At 42.2% G+C, this 14,361-nt stretch overlaps 1 protein-coding gene across 1 annotated transcript in view; it reads left to right on the plus strand.

Moving 5' to 3' along the window:
* CLS (cardiolipin synthase) overlaps nucleotides 1-12,187 on the plus strand; it is a 49,081-nt gene extending 36,894 nt beyond the window's left edge. The window contains exon 7 of the mRNA XM_075698566.1: nucleotides 1,033-12,187. Within this exon, the coding sequence (XP_075554681.1) occupies nucleotides 1,033-1,123 (91 nt within the window). The 3' untranslated portion in view covers nucleotides 1,124-12,187. The remainder of the gene's footprint in view (nucleotides 1-1,032) is intronic.
* Nucleotides 12,188-14,361: the final 2,174 nt, after the last annotated feature.

Raw genomic sequence — 14,361 nt, forward strand, 5'->3', positions numbered from 1 at the left:
TTCTCAGCAGAACGTCTTGTAGAGAAAGCGCAAAGCCTCCGATTTGTAACATAAAAAAAAAAAAGAGGAAACATGCAGCACTGCATCCATGTTTTTATCTTGAAGGTCTCGAGAGAGAGGGAGAGAACAGCCCTGGCAACAGAGGCGTTGGCTGTGCCTAGCCAGGCACAAGCATGTCGCTCTCCAGTCAGGCCTAAACAAAGTGCTGCAGATGGAAATGTCAAAGCTGTGTGGTCTGTGCGGTGACACTAGCACCGCCAGCGTGCTCCTGTGCACTAGCACTTTCCCCATGCACAATGACGCGGAGTTCGAATTATTGGTGGTGGTGCAGATTTTGGTGTGAATTAGCGGGATGCATTACATATTGCTTTCACCATATTGTTGGGCAGACTACAGCGGCTACTTCGAATTCTCCAAAATTTCACATGAACGAGTTGGGAATTAATGAGCTTTTACTGTGCAATGTTCTCATGCTATGTTATTGGTTAAATTGCAGGAAGGGAAAAGAATGTGAAATTCTAAAAAATAAAATAACGTAGAAATATGAGCTGCCGCGTGCTTCACCACATCATCTGCCTCTCTCTTCCACAACTCTGAAAGACAAATTGACTGCGCCAACGGACATCTTCAAGGGCAGCTGTCAATGAAGTCGGCCCATGTTTTAGAGGGGTAGCCAGAAGATGCGAAAGAGGTTGGCAACCTAGTGAAGCGTACTTCGGATTAGTGCAAGGTCGCGAATTTAAATCCCGGCCATGGTGGCAAAATTTTGATGTTGGCACACTGCAAAAGTGCTTGTGTACTTAGGCTTGGGTACACATTAGTGAAGCCCAGTAGGTCGAAGTTAATCTAGAGCCCTCCACTACGACATTTTTCATAGCTAGCTCCGATGTTGCTTTCAGACAATAAACCCTATTGATCAATCAACCATCAACTAGTGGCATTTCTCTTGCTCTACTTTTGTTCTCACCAAGAGAGCTTCTACAATAACCCAAGCCATTTTGCTGTTGATGATCGTTGTTTGTCTCTTTGCAGGTACCTGACAGCAAGCACGACAGTGCTGTCAGGTTTAACGTACCTGTTTACAAAGGACGCTTACCAGTTCATCAGGAAGGACAAGTCATAGCTGTCTGGAGGATCAACTGATACACAAGTGCTGGGTTATGGGATGAGCATCCACCGAGCTAGTTCTTTACTGAATGTTGTTGAACAGCGAGTGCCCCTCCTTTTTCTTTTTTTGTTAAAGTTTAACTGTTTTATTGTTTCAAGGCAGGTGAGAGAATTGTTTCTGTTGCAATTAAAAATGTATTCTTGTTAGTATGTATGTTTGGCAGACTGTGGAAGATATGCAGATTCCTGAAAGATTGAGTTATGCTTATAGTTCTGTTTGTTTGTTTACGGATGCCATTAATTTAGTGTCAATATGACAGATGGGTGTCATGCAAAAGCATGTTCAGTTGCAGTAAATTCGATGCCATTAAGCTACCGTGCTGGGGCTTGATGACAATGACTTGGCTCCGTCACAACGATGGTAATCACATTCTGTCATTGACAGATTACATATTCTGACGTTATACAGCCGCCATGCCGTACATCTATCACCAGAGAGCAGTGGCCTTATATGACCGGCACATCTCTGACAGTGCGGTGGAGACCATGGGGTGAGGTGTCTAAAAGGACATATGCGACGTGACGTGCTGGTCACCTGTTGTATTGGTGCAGAAATGCGAAAGCAAGCTGCTGTTATCAGACGGTATCTTGCACTGGTGTTGACAGTGGTGATTTAGTCAGTGATGCGGATGATTGATAGCTGTGTTGCGTCAATTGCACAGATATGTTAAGATGTGTATGGTTAATGATTGATGATGTGTGCTATAGTGGTTGACAGTTTTAAGGGAGAGTGCATTGCCTTTATTAGGTGAAACCAGGCAGAGGCCTCTCTACCGCCACAAGCCATTTAACGGAGCTTGTCGAAATTTCGTGCTACTGGAAGAATGATATCTATTGTATGTTGCGTCAATGGGGCGACCAGTGCACTAGGTTTCTCAATGAGTGCATTTATTGTTGCCAACAGATTAGCATTCAGGGTGGTGCTTTGCAGATGCTGAGGCATCAAATCAAACACTTCCTCTGAACCTTGTTTTATACATGCTGTATGGCCTGATAACCCTGTGTTTCAAGGTGGGTGCTGAAGATGGCCAGCACCACATAAGTGCAGTCCCAGGCAAGTAGTGCCCTCATTGCTAACTATTATTCAAACAGAAAATGGCAAATCACTTCTGCGAAACCTTGCAAGGAAGAGGGAGGTACGTGAATGGGAAGAATTGTCATCCACCTGATTGTAGCACGAATGAGTTTCTCAGAAAGACAGCTTCACAGTGGAAGAAAAGTCTGTCCTGGTCCGGAGGTTGAGACCTGGACCAGCACCTTTCCTCGGCAGTCACTCTACCGTCTAGCCTCCTTGTTAGTTCAGATGGTAGAGTGACCTCTCCAGAAAAGTTTTGGTTCTGGGTTCGATGCCCGGACCAGGATAAATTCTGATGCGATAGTGTTGAGGGCCCCGCGTCGTGTCCAGTGTTGCGTGTTGTTTCGGCAAGATTTTCGAACAACCCATGCCCAGGCCCTCCATGTTGCGCAAGGAATTTACTGAACTAATTGAATTTCTCAAGCTAAAATACATAGAAAAATTGTAAAGTACTACTTACGCACAACCTACAGACATGATAGCATCAGATTGTAGTCTGACTATACGACAAAACACTTCTGTTACATGAAAACTCAAAGCCCCTTTTCCAGTATTTCTACCATTAATGGACTGGCCACAGCGTCTGCCATTTGCACGCACTGGTGCATGAGTATTTTGCAGGCCATGGAGTGGCGCGCCCGGTTCCTTGCAATACCTTCAGATGGTGCTCGCCTCTGCCACATTGCAGCCCATGAAAGAGGCCACGTTTCTACCAGAAAGTCCACCTTCGTGCATAGCATTCATGGCCAGTGCTTCCTGGTAAACATTACAGTTATATACGCTCCAGTTGCCAGGAAGCGTGAGAAGCAGCCAAGGATCTTTGAATGCTATCGCATTCCACTCTTAAAGGCGAAGCTTAAGCATCCTCCATATTTTTCTTCAACTGTGCAGCTTTCGTCCTGAGGAACCGGTATGGGTTTTCTTTGTAGCTTCGTACTACAATCAAGTGGATGACAATTTTCCCTTTCATAAAATTGAAACAGAGGGCCAGTTTTGTGTGCTGTTAAAGATGGTCTAGCGCTGCTTTTAATCCATAGCTACTGGTTGCAAGTAGTCCACTTCAATCAGTCGTAGAGGTAATTCAAAGGGTGGTCTTAACTACTGTTTTGGCGCTGCCCTCATTGATATACATATTTAATTAAATGCAGATTGTGGTGAGCAGCGCTTGGGGTTTTTCTTTTAATACTTCAAAGTAACTCTTCTCTTATTGATTACATTGTATGTGTTTTCTTTATCTTCGGAGTTCTCTGTTCGTGGAATGCGTATTGCATTCTGAAATTGTAGCTGCTTTGCCAATGCTGTGGGAAAATCCTTTTTGTGCTGAGCAGAAGGTTCGTCTCATAGTGATTGCTCTGTTTCCACACGCTCTTCGCTTTATTAAAACATTGCGCACTATAAGAGCATTGTAAGACAGATGGGAGCTGCATTCTCGATGCGATGCACAATCAACTTCAGGTATACATTTGGGGGCCTGTATGTTCCCAAAAACTAGCATTAACATTAGATGCTGAAGCCCACAAAAACGCACTTCAAACCAGGTCCTATTGTTAAGACTCACTCGATGATACTTACTGAATTTTTATGATCTCGATTGTTAGCAGCATACACTGATCTCCGTAGAGTGGCAAGTTGGGTTTGTTGGTGGAAGATCATCTTGTAATAAGGGCACTATAAACACACGGACAACACAAGTAAAAGTTGTCTGTTTGTTTATAGCGCAGTACCCCCTCATTACAGCATACACTTATCTCATAAGCTTTCATGTACATTTCCTGCTAAAGTTTTTTCAAGTTTCTTTGAAAAATTCAAGGTTCATGGCATTGCATACTACGGTTACATGCTGCATCCAAGCCTATTACATGGACAATAACATGCTTTTTGTTACCACTTCATACTGTGCACCAGCGTAGTTCTAAGTCTTTGATAGAATAATGCGTGACATGCCATAAGACATGGTTGCATGTGTGAAAGGTAGATAGATAACCACACGTAATAGTATTTGTACAAGTAACTATTAATACTAGCATACTGGTAATTGCCTACCGTAAAATTCCGAGCAAGCGCCCCTTTCTGACTTCACTGCTGATTTCAAGTTTCTGCTCCGTTACACGAAAGCGCCCCCTCCTCTTCCGCTCCATACCCTTATCATGGACCGCACCCAGGCAACACTGGCCTGCCACACCCTGTTAATGAAAAAAAAAGTTTCTGCGGCTTTTTTCTTTTCTTTTTTTAAAGCGTGTTCCTGTTAGTGACACGGCAACTCGCCACACGCCCTTTGCAATTCACGGAGTTCCGGCCGACAGCGGTCTTGCTGGCACAAAGCGAGATCTGCTGTCGCAAAGTACGGAGGAGTGGTCACGGCTACGCTCTGGAGGCAGCCTGACTGCCACTGATCGCTCGCCACCGATATCATAGCTAGGCCTTTCCTGGCTCACTTCGAATCTGTAGCAAGTGGCGCTTCAGAGCGAACCGCCAGCGCTCCCAAGCAGCAAAGTTTTGTTACCGTTGCGGCCACTTTACCTCTCCTTGCAATAATTTCACACGAAGAAGAAACGTGCTGATATTTGCAGTGCCGCCAGCTGCGATGCGAGAATGGTCAATCCGCAATTCACTTTCCACCGTAGGTAGCCATGTACAGCACCTGAGCTTGACTTGTATCGGAACTCTCGTTAATGCTAAACGTTTGACCGTGGACTTCATGCAGAATGCTGTGAACTGTTTTTGCGACCGACTCGGAGGAGTCTTTGGATGGTTTTGAGAGTGATGGACAGCACTAACAAATATTTGGCTTACTAAAACTCATGTTAAACGAAATTTTAAATCCGCTCCCACTGCATTTGTTTTCTTGTGGAAAAATTTTGTCGTCGCCATCTTGAATTTTGGTGCCGTTACAGGATAGCACCCCTCCACACTTTGCCAGTAATTTCAACTTGCTTGATAGGGGGAGCATGCTCGAAATTTTTTGGTTATATTGTGGAGCCTAGTACGTACTAGTATGCTGCTACTTGTGTGGTTGCAGCTGGTACTAGCTTTGACCAGACATGTTTTGCACGTTACATAAGGTAACTGAGGTCTTCATTCAAAAGTATAATTGATTACATTGACCAATTACTGGCCTATGAAAATAATCAAGCAATTACTAAAATGTAATCAGTTCTATTTACCTTACTTTCCTCCAAACATTTATGAACGTTCCACAAATACAACATAAAACGACCTGTCGTGGCTTTTTCGATGAAAGCTCTGCAGACATTCACACATTGTTTATTCAGTAACATCAGAAATTTTCGTCGGTCATCTTTCCTCCTTGTTAAGACAGGGGCAATAAAAACTAGCTTGATGTGTATGCTAGAGGGAAGGGCGGCATTAGAACATAGAAATACCTTGTGCACAAGATTGTGGTTACTCAATGCTACGATGCTCGCATCTGGGTTCCCTATATGCAGCGTGGCTCTTTATTGTTGCTGGTGCTCAGACAAGGTGCTCCCAGTAGGGCCAATGAAAAGCTGTAAAAATTGTACTTGGGTGGTTTCTTGGGATCAGTGTCCAGAGTGGCCATCACTGTCAAGCCATAGCAGCGCAGGATCAATTTGCCAGCACCTATCTGGTGAAGTTCCTGCTGGTGCCCTTTACTCAATGGCCATTTATATATAAATCTAGGAATTGTAAGCGATGGTAGCAGAAGTTCGTGTGCCTCAAAAAAAAAGGGGCCAAATCTGACCAAAGCTGTAATGTGATTGAATGAGTAACTGCATCTCATTCAGCCTTAAAATACTGTGTGTGTGGTACAGCTATAAAATTATGTGTACATGAATCGTGTATCAGAGAGGAGCATGCATATTTGACTGCCACACATTTGTGTGTCTATATCAGAGAATGAGAAGAAAGGAAAAAGAAGGGCTTGATTTTCAGTAATCACAGCCATATAAAGCCAACAAGCAATGAAGCCAAGGAAAGCACAAGCGCAATTAGTGTAGTGTTACTAGAAATGTAGAGAGCAATGAGGAAAAGGGCAAATGAAAGTGGACAAAAGGTAATTTGTCACCGGTGGGAGATCAACCCACAACATCCAAATTACGCAACCATTGCCCTACTAATTGTGCTACGGCAATGGCCATCAGTCCCTCCACTGTCTTGGATACTGATGTGTACTAGATCTAGGGCTGGGAGTGTTGGCCACTCATGGCCATGGCAGGTGGATACGGAACATCCTTTATTGTCCAATAATGCCACAAAATATGTAAAAACTTAAAGAGAGCAGGCACATGTCTAATAAACCCTCGTATGCTACCTAATAGCATCAAGGCTGCCAGATGGGAGACCCTTGCTACGAATGAACGAGAAGAAGGGGAAATAGAGGAATCATATCAAAGAAGTCAAAGGCTGCATGAAGCAAACAAAAATTGAGAGCAGCTCTTGTTACCTATAGACGCCACTTAAAATTGCTCCCAAAAGAGCTGTGTGAAAGTGCAAGCCAGCCATGTTCAGGTGTCTGTGGCCAACCTGCTGGCCAACTACTAATTATGCACTTATGGGTTAAATATGCACAATTATGGGTTAATTATGCATGTGTGAGGCTAAACTGGTTCTCGCCACATTCAAGGGATTAAAGCTACGTTACCTGCTAGATTTCCTCGTCAATAAAGCAGCTGGTTGCATGTGATTGGTTACTGAAAAACTATTTGAAATACAGTGTGCATTTCAACATAATAGATGTAGTCCATCAATTACAAAGCTGTAAATATGTAATTGATTGTAAGTAAATAAATACATGTAATTTGTTGCGTATGCTTGACTTTTACACGTGCCGCCATTGTTACAGCATGTCTCGTATAACCGGATGGAAGATGTAAATATATGCTGATGCACAATAGGAGGAGGTAACAAAAAGCATGTACTTGTCGAGTCTATGAAACAAATTAAACCATTCTTTGCAATCTGACCAATTTATTGTTTAGCTGGTATTATTTGATGAACTTCTTAATTAGTTGAATTTAAGTCAGTCTTTTTTTTATTAGGGAGCTGTAGAACATTCTTGGAAATATACTACTGAGCAATTTGAAGTTTACTGTTTACCACTGTTTTAAAGAAAGCCCACAGATAATGAAAAATGAAATATTATATGGCTTCTTTATCGCCACAATCTTCTCATACGTACAGTGCATGAACGAGCTCAACAATTACTGTGGTGCACTGCCGCAGAGAAAATGACCGCGCATCATAGAAGGCACTGTGTGCGAATTTGCTGCGAGCAATTGCTTTCCTTTGCACTGCATAAAGCAGTGGGCAAGGTGAATCATAATAGTGAAAAAGAAAGCCCTGTGATGCTAGAAAAAAGGCTATATGCTGTCAGTTTTTAAAGCCCTTAACGCTGCAATGTGAGCCCTGCACAGTCGAGAGGCTAACCAGTTCTAAGGTGGCCGCACTAACTTTTTCAATTAGAATCGTCTCAATGTAGATGTCAGCTTTAGAATTCAAGACTGGGTCTCCTGCTTTTCAGTCCTTCCTTCTCAACTCTCTTATGCCAGTCTGTGCAGACTGTAGCAAGTTGGGTTATGTCAGCACTTCAAGCGGTCATGCCATTGTTTTACTGCAGCGTGAAATGTGTTTCTTGGTGCCCTGCAGAGGATAGTATTTGCACCCACTGGGGGGTGTGCACCTTTTAGTGTTTCCAACAGGCGACCAGGTTGTTCAAAGAGAAATGTTCCACCTTCTGTGTTTCTTAACGACAGTGGACTTTGAGGTCTGTGATCACCAACCATATATTCTGCGCTTCTATGGAAAAGAATGCTGAATTTGCATATAAAGCCAGTAAGTTTCCCTGTGTATGCATGTGATGAAGGCAAGTTGCATGAGCGGGATTCTTCGACAGGTGAAGAACATAACAAGTAGCAGTGAGTGAGGTCCTGACTTGGATGGTTTCAAGAATTACTATTCCAAGACAAATAAATTGTTTTATATTGACAGAGCATGTACATTGAAAGAGGTTCTAGATATGGCGCAATTCCTGGCCTCAAGTGCCAGGCTAAACATGTCTGTTGTCAACATCACTTCCGTCGCTGTCCCTCTGTGCTTATTGTTATCACAGACTATCAGGGCCACTGCTTTGTGCAATGCAAGGAATACCAAACAGCGGTGCATGCATTGTTATCTTCTAATAAACAGTGCACTAGGCTAAATGTTGTCTGATTATGCACTCAGACTTTGAAGGCAATTTCATTACAGTGCATTAGTGGGTAGCATATTTCTTAACTTTTTCTTCGTGGTCATCAGGCATTTAGATGAAACGAAAACAGCCAATACACGATCAATCGATGGAAGCCTAAAAGTGATGTTTTGTATCATGTTCAACTTTTGTACTGGCAAAGCTCATTGATTATTAACTGATTGCTTAAGCCTTGACAGATTTCTTGATTACACAGTGCATATAATAGAGCCTGGCTTGCTCGATGAGTGTCTAGCGATAAACTTGTACTTGCGTACTTGCATATTGTGCCAGCATATATTTAATGGTGGCTACGGTTACGTGAAACAGCCTGTACGCATAGAATATGACTAAATTTGGTCTCAATTGTTCCAAATGTCGTTTTGGTTTTAGAATGCAATTGCAACCGTCAACAGAAGTGATTGCATCCAAGAGGTGCAATATGGAAGCCTATAGCAGTACATTACGGGTATTGTTGACCAAGTTGCTCTTTTGAAATATTTTTGCATTTGGGACGAACACACTTGGGCAGTTGTTGAACTTCTGTGTCACTGACTACATTAATTGACCATAGTAATTGTGCAAACAAGTGGATGGCTTTCACAAGAGTAGCCCAAATAAGTGGCATGGCTTGTTTGCAAATAGGCTGAAATGGGTACAAGATAAAAGCACAAAGAGAAAAGTAATAACAGTGTTTAAAATTTTGTCTTGCTTTAATAGAAACTCCCCTTGTGGATTATACTTTTATATCTATGCTTCCTTAGAAGACAGCTGCAGTTAATTGGAAACATTGAAAAAGGGGCTATGACTAAAGTGATCATAATCATTGATTACAATGCTACCTTTCATTAAACAATTGGTAGGGCTGTGCAAATAGAGTAGTCCTTATTACTAAAATGAGAAAATTTGCTGTTCGAAATTGACGAATATACTAGTTTTTGTTTGCATATTCACGTGTGGAGGGAGATAGACCGATACAACTGCAGACCTGTTCTGGATCATTTTGCTGCAGGAGAGTCATGGTTTTATATGGAGGCACGAGTTCTTGAGCAGCGAACGTACCAGGCAGATAACTTTTGCGGAAGAATTTCAGTCATTCATTACTTTAAACAACCTATATGTGAATCTGTTGTCTCGATTTAGACAATGCAATTTATTACTTGGCCAGTTTTACTGCGTTTGCATACTGTTTAAACCATGTGATGCGCTGTAGTATCAAACTTTTAACCAAACGCATTGCCTTGTGTGCATCCTTTGGCATGCTATTTCTTTGTTTTGGTATTGTTATTGTCGTGGTGCTGCAGGTATGTGAAAGCTGTTTCTCATCTACAACCTCCTTAGTTGGCTAGGCATTGAGTGTTGAACAGCATTACATGGCATCTGTTCAATAACCAAACGTTCTTTTCTTTTGCCATACCGTCTTTATGCAATCCTTGCTTGTCACTTTGTTTTGAAAACACAAAATTTTGATTTAATATTTGGAAGTATTTTTTTCTCAAATATTAATTCGCTTAAGTTTTGAAATTCCACTGTTTGAGCAACCGTACCAATTGGTGTAATGACGTTCTGCAGCTGTTTTCATGTCAGGCCAGTGTTATGGATCTAAAAATAAACACTTCAGGTCACATTAAGATATTACTGCCTGGTCTAATGGGAACTGTCCTAGTGTGGCAATTTTCATGTATTTTGAACAAGAATTCAGATTTTGTACACTCCAGTAGGTGTCAATTTTAGGGGCATGTAATCTGCTTGACTGTTGAAAGTTGTCAGTGTTCTACGTAACTGAGGTGTTCTTCGTACTCAGGAATGGAGAAAGTAAAATTGATGAAGCATTGTTCAGGGATGTGGATGTTCCTTAAAGGCAAACTGCAACAAACATTTGGCTTAGTTTCAGATAGTGTAGGTATACGAAGTGATCATTTCTTAAGTTTTCTGGAATTTTTAAGAATTGTCTGTTGCAGATAACGTAATTCTAGTCCTTGAGTTGGATTATTCAGAGAGACTGGCATTATTTGCATGAGAACTCAAAACACATATTCAACTCATTAAAGAAAATCACTAAGTTTTAAATTAATTTATTGCATGTATTGCAATTTATAAATTGTAGCGTTTGACTTTGCAAGGCGCGCTCACTTGGAATGGATTTCCAGAATGACACCAGTTCAGAAATATGCACCAATCAAGCTCGCTGTAAAAATGCACTGTTCCACCAAAATGCCCCTTTATACATTGAAGCACAAAAGTAACTGGAACGTCCCTTTAGTTCATCCCACACTTAGGGAAATAATATCTCCAAACTGGTGTAATCCTAGAATTTAGGTCATTTTAAGTCTTGCAAAGTCACAGGCTGCAATTTGGAAATTGCAATACATGCTGTAAAGCTATTAAGACATTAATCAGGGAATTTTTGTTAATTTATTATGTGTTTCGATTTGTCGTGTTAGTAATGTCAACCTCTTTCAGTAATCCTGCTCTAGGACAACAATTATGCTATCGGCCACAAGAGATTTGAAAACTCTGGAAAACATTAAAAATGGTCACCCTCCGACAGCCGCCTCGTCACAAAATCTTACATTTGAAATATGAGTGGGTGCATTACAGTGAGCTTGCACAAAGAGACATTTTTGATACTTGAACTGAAATAAAAACAAAAACGCCACCATTACGACTCGCCAGAAGTGACGCATGGCCAAGAACGTGGAGGTTGAGAGCCAGCGTGGCTCTACAACTTAACCACCAAGATTAGGCAGCGCCCGTGGTTGCCTGCCGCGTGCTGAGAAATCTCTGAGCTGACATGCAGGTATTTACGTCATATCCGTTAACTGTGAGGTACATGCGTCATCTACTTAGGTGCCATTTAAACGCTCCTAATAAGAAAATAAGGCATTTACAAGCCCTTCAGCTTTCACAAAATTTATTTAATCCTGTGTACACCCATTTATAACCAAATAAACTGAAATGTAGTTTTTTTGCAGTTGGCCTTTAAGCAGTGGTGTAGTAAGTGGATTGTTTTTGTACAAAAGCGTCATTGTCTGGAAACATTTTTGTTGATGCTCAAGAGCTACGTCATTTATGCTGTAGTAGATGTATAACCGATGATCAAGTGCCTATAATGGATTTGACCATTGGTAACATTGTAAATATATGGGCCTTTTTGTAGTTTTATATTGCTGAAAGAAAAGCTTGTATTCGAAGAAGTATTACTGGCAGTAACAATATGTCTTGGAAGCATATGCTGCACAGTAATCACAGAGGATTCTTTGAGAAGGCAGAAGCACATCTTTTTCCCTTCATAGGTAACTTATGGAGAAGTAGAGCTAGGCTGTCTCACTTGTGCCATGTGGTTTGTTGATCTATGACAGCTGTACAAAAACGAAAGATAATTGCTGTTTGGAAGTTCATTTTTTCATCCTGTTGCCTTAATTGTGTGGCTATCGCTGACAATAGTGCCATCGTGGGGAAAAAATATGAAAAGAAAGCAAAACGCACACAAGAAGCAAGAGTGTTGACGGAAGTGTGAGGGTTTTGTAAATGTTTGACATAGGAGTAACCTGTTTTTACAGTAGCACTCGCAAAACATTGTGTCATATTATTTGTGTAGGTAATTATGTCTCCTGATTGAAAGCACTCAAATGGTAGCGCACAAAATGTTTGCACAAGTCATACCTTCCCTTGCGGGTCTTCTTAATTGGAATGTGAACATACTGGGAATAAAACATGCAGCCTGTCTCTGGTTTTCACTGTCGTCTCTCTCTCTACTATTTTTACAGCCGCATCTGTGTCTGTAAAGTCCTCATCACGAGCCTCTTTATGTATTAGCATGCCCGCTTGCTGAATGCTGACGAATGCAGGACAATCGAAAAGTCCGTGGTCCGCACCGAAAACTTGCGACAAAGGGGCCCGTAAGTCACTCTGAGCTGGTAGGAGAGCGCACGGTTTCCCACTCGGCGTCGCTTTTCTCCCCTCAAGCGATCTCTCTTTTCGCCGCACACTACTCGTACGTGACACAGCGTCAGTACTGTGAACATCATGCGGATGCCCTTGTTTGAAAATATCAGTTCAGGCTCCGCTCTTTTAGGCTGTGCACGGTTGCTGCAGCGTACACAGAGCAAAATGTGCTCCTGAAATCAGCTTATTGCGCACGACAGGCAAGCGAGACGACAAAGAAGAGCGGGAATGTGATGCAGACAATGTATGCAGCATGTGCTGTGTGTGGTAGCCCATTCAGAAGCTAATTAATTCTGTTAGTTCTAAATTAGATTTCACCATATTTCTTGCGTCTTCAGAATCGTTAAATAGTACTGCAGCTGAACAGACTAAAAGTTTCCGAAACTTCACTGAGCTTTTTTTAAGTAAACAGAATGTGGATTCCATGCATGAGCCTCTTACAGAAACGTCAAATATGAGAAAATCGACTACTTTATGCCCAGCATACTTGAAAAGCACTCATCCAGCCCCTTAAAAAAAATTTTATATCAAGGATTGTCAAAAACAAAGAACTGAACCCACTTCATGGCGACATATACACACCAAGAGCAGACACCCCGGTGTAACTCGGTTATAACTTCCAGTAACTCGTTTTTTCCCAATGCCTCCTCTAAAAAAACAACTATGCATGGGAGGTCACTTGCTTTGCCATTGGAGGTATGCCGCCGCTTGTTGCGTGTGGGCGTCGTACAGAGTAGCGGGAGATTTTGTGACGAATGGACGTTTTTCCAGGGCTCCATGGCGGCGACGAAATCGGAAGTTTTTCGTACATGCTTTGAGCTTGCTTCTGTTTTTGATTTGCTAATTTTTTTAACCTATATATAATAAAATAAATAATAATGGGGTGGTTTTCGTTTTTCTCTCATTTCGTGTGCGCGGGTGTGTTTCGTGTATATTTGGTTTTGTCGGATAGTCTGAGCGTCCTTTCGCGCCACTGCTTCAACATGTTTAACCGGGTGGGACATTAAGTCTTTATAGCCTTCAAATAGTAATTGGCAAGACTAATAGCTAGTAGTGGTTTTACTATGTATGCTTTGGTATCAGGAATATTGCTTTGGTAGGAAAGTGAGAGTGTAGCCATATGGTTGAACACTTGCGAAAACGTGTTGTACCTTAAGTCTTTGCGGCATTGATTGCCTTTAAAACATGGTGAGAACTATTTTGCGGCATTTTAAGCATTTAGATTCTGTGCGTATCGGTTTTTGCTAGAAAGAACGTGCTGTGCATTATTATAGTATTAGCATTAGAAAGGGCCGTGCAATACCTGGCAAGGAAGCCGGGAAAGTGTGCAGTGTGCGGGGGGTCCCTGAATGCAGACGAGGGGATGGATGAGAAGGGGAGTGAATCGAGTTAATCGTCACATGCTGTGATGTCGATGCTAGGCTGAAGAAAATGGAGACTTTCCAGGATGAGTTTTTCAAACAGGTCCAAGAGCTCAAAAATTAGCTAAATATGGAGCGTGATGCACGGAAGGTAGTGGAAAAAAGACTTCAAGCAGCCGAGGGAAAGCCTACAGGCCGACATTGTGAACGAGAATGGTCGCGACATTGGAATGCAGCCCCGACATGACAGGAGAGGGAGTGTCAGCAAAGCACGTGGAATGGGTGCAACGTGGGGAAGGGGTTGCTGGAAAGAGCGGCACCTACCTTGAGGCCTCCACACAAAAAATGCAGGAACGCAGGGGTCAATGCCTTTTGTCAAGTCCGAATCACGCGGAAAAGGATAAAGGAAAACAGAGAGGGAGGAGAGAGTGAAATGGTGATTATCACTGGCTACTCAAACCTGGCTAGGTGCTCGGAAGCAATTGTGGAGAGGGTGAAAGGCGATAAAAAGTGGGCGTAGGGACATTTCAAGGGCGGACATTGGGTCCTGTCAAGGAGCGAGCAAAAGCAAACTTTGCAGAAAATGCCCACGTGTGCAACGTTGT

The sequence above is a fragment of the Dermacentor variabilis genome, chromosome 7, assembly GCF_050947875.1.
Source record: "Dermacentor variabilis isolate Ectoservices chromosome 7, ASM5094787v1, whole genome shotgun sequence".
Taxonomy (NCBI): Eukaryota; Metazoa; Arthropoda; class Arachnida; order Ixodida; family Ixodidae; genus Dermacentor; species Dermacentor variabilis.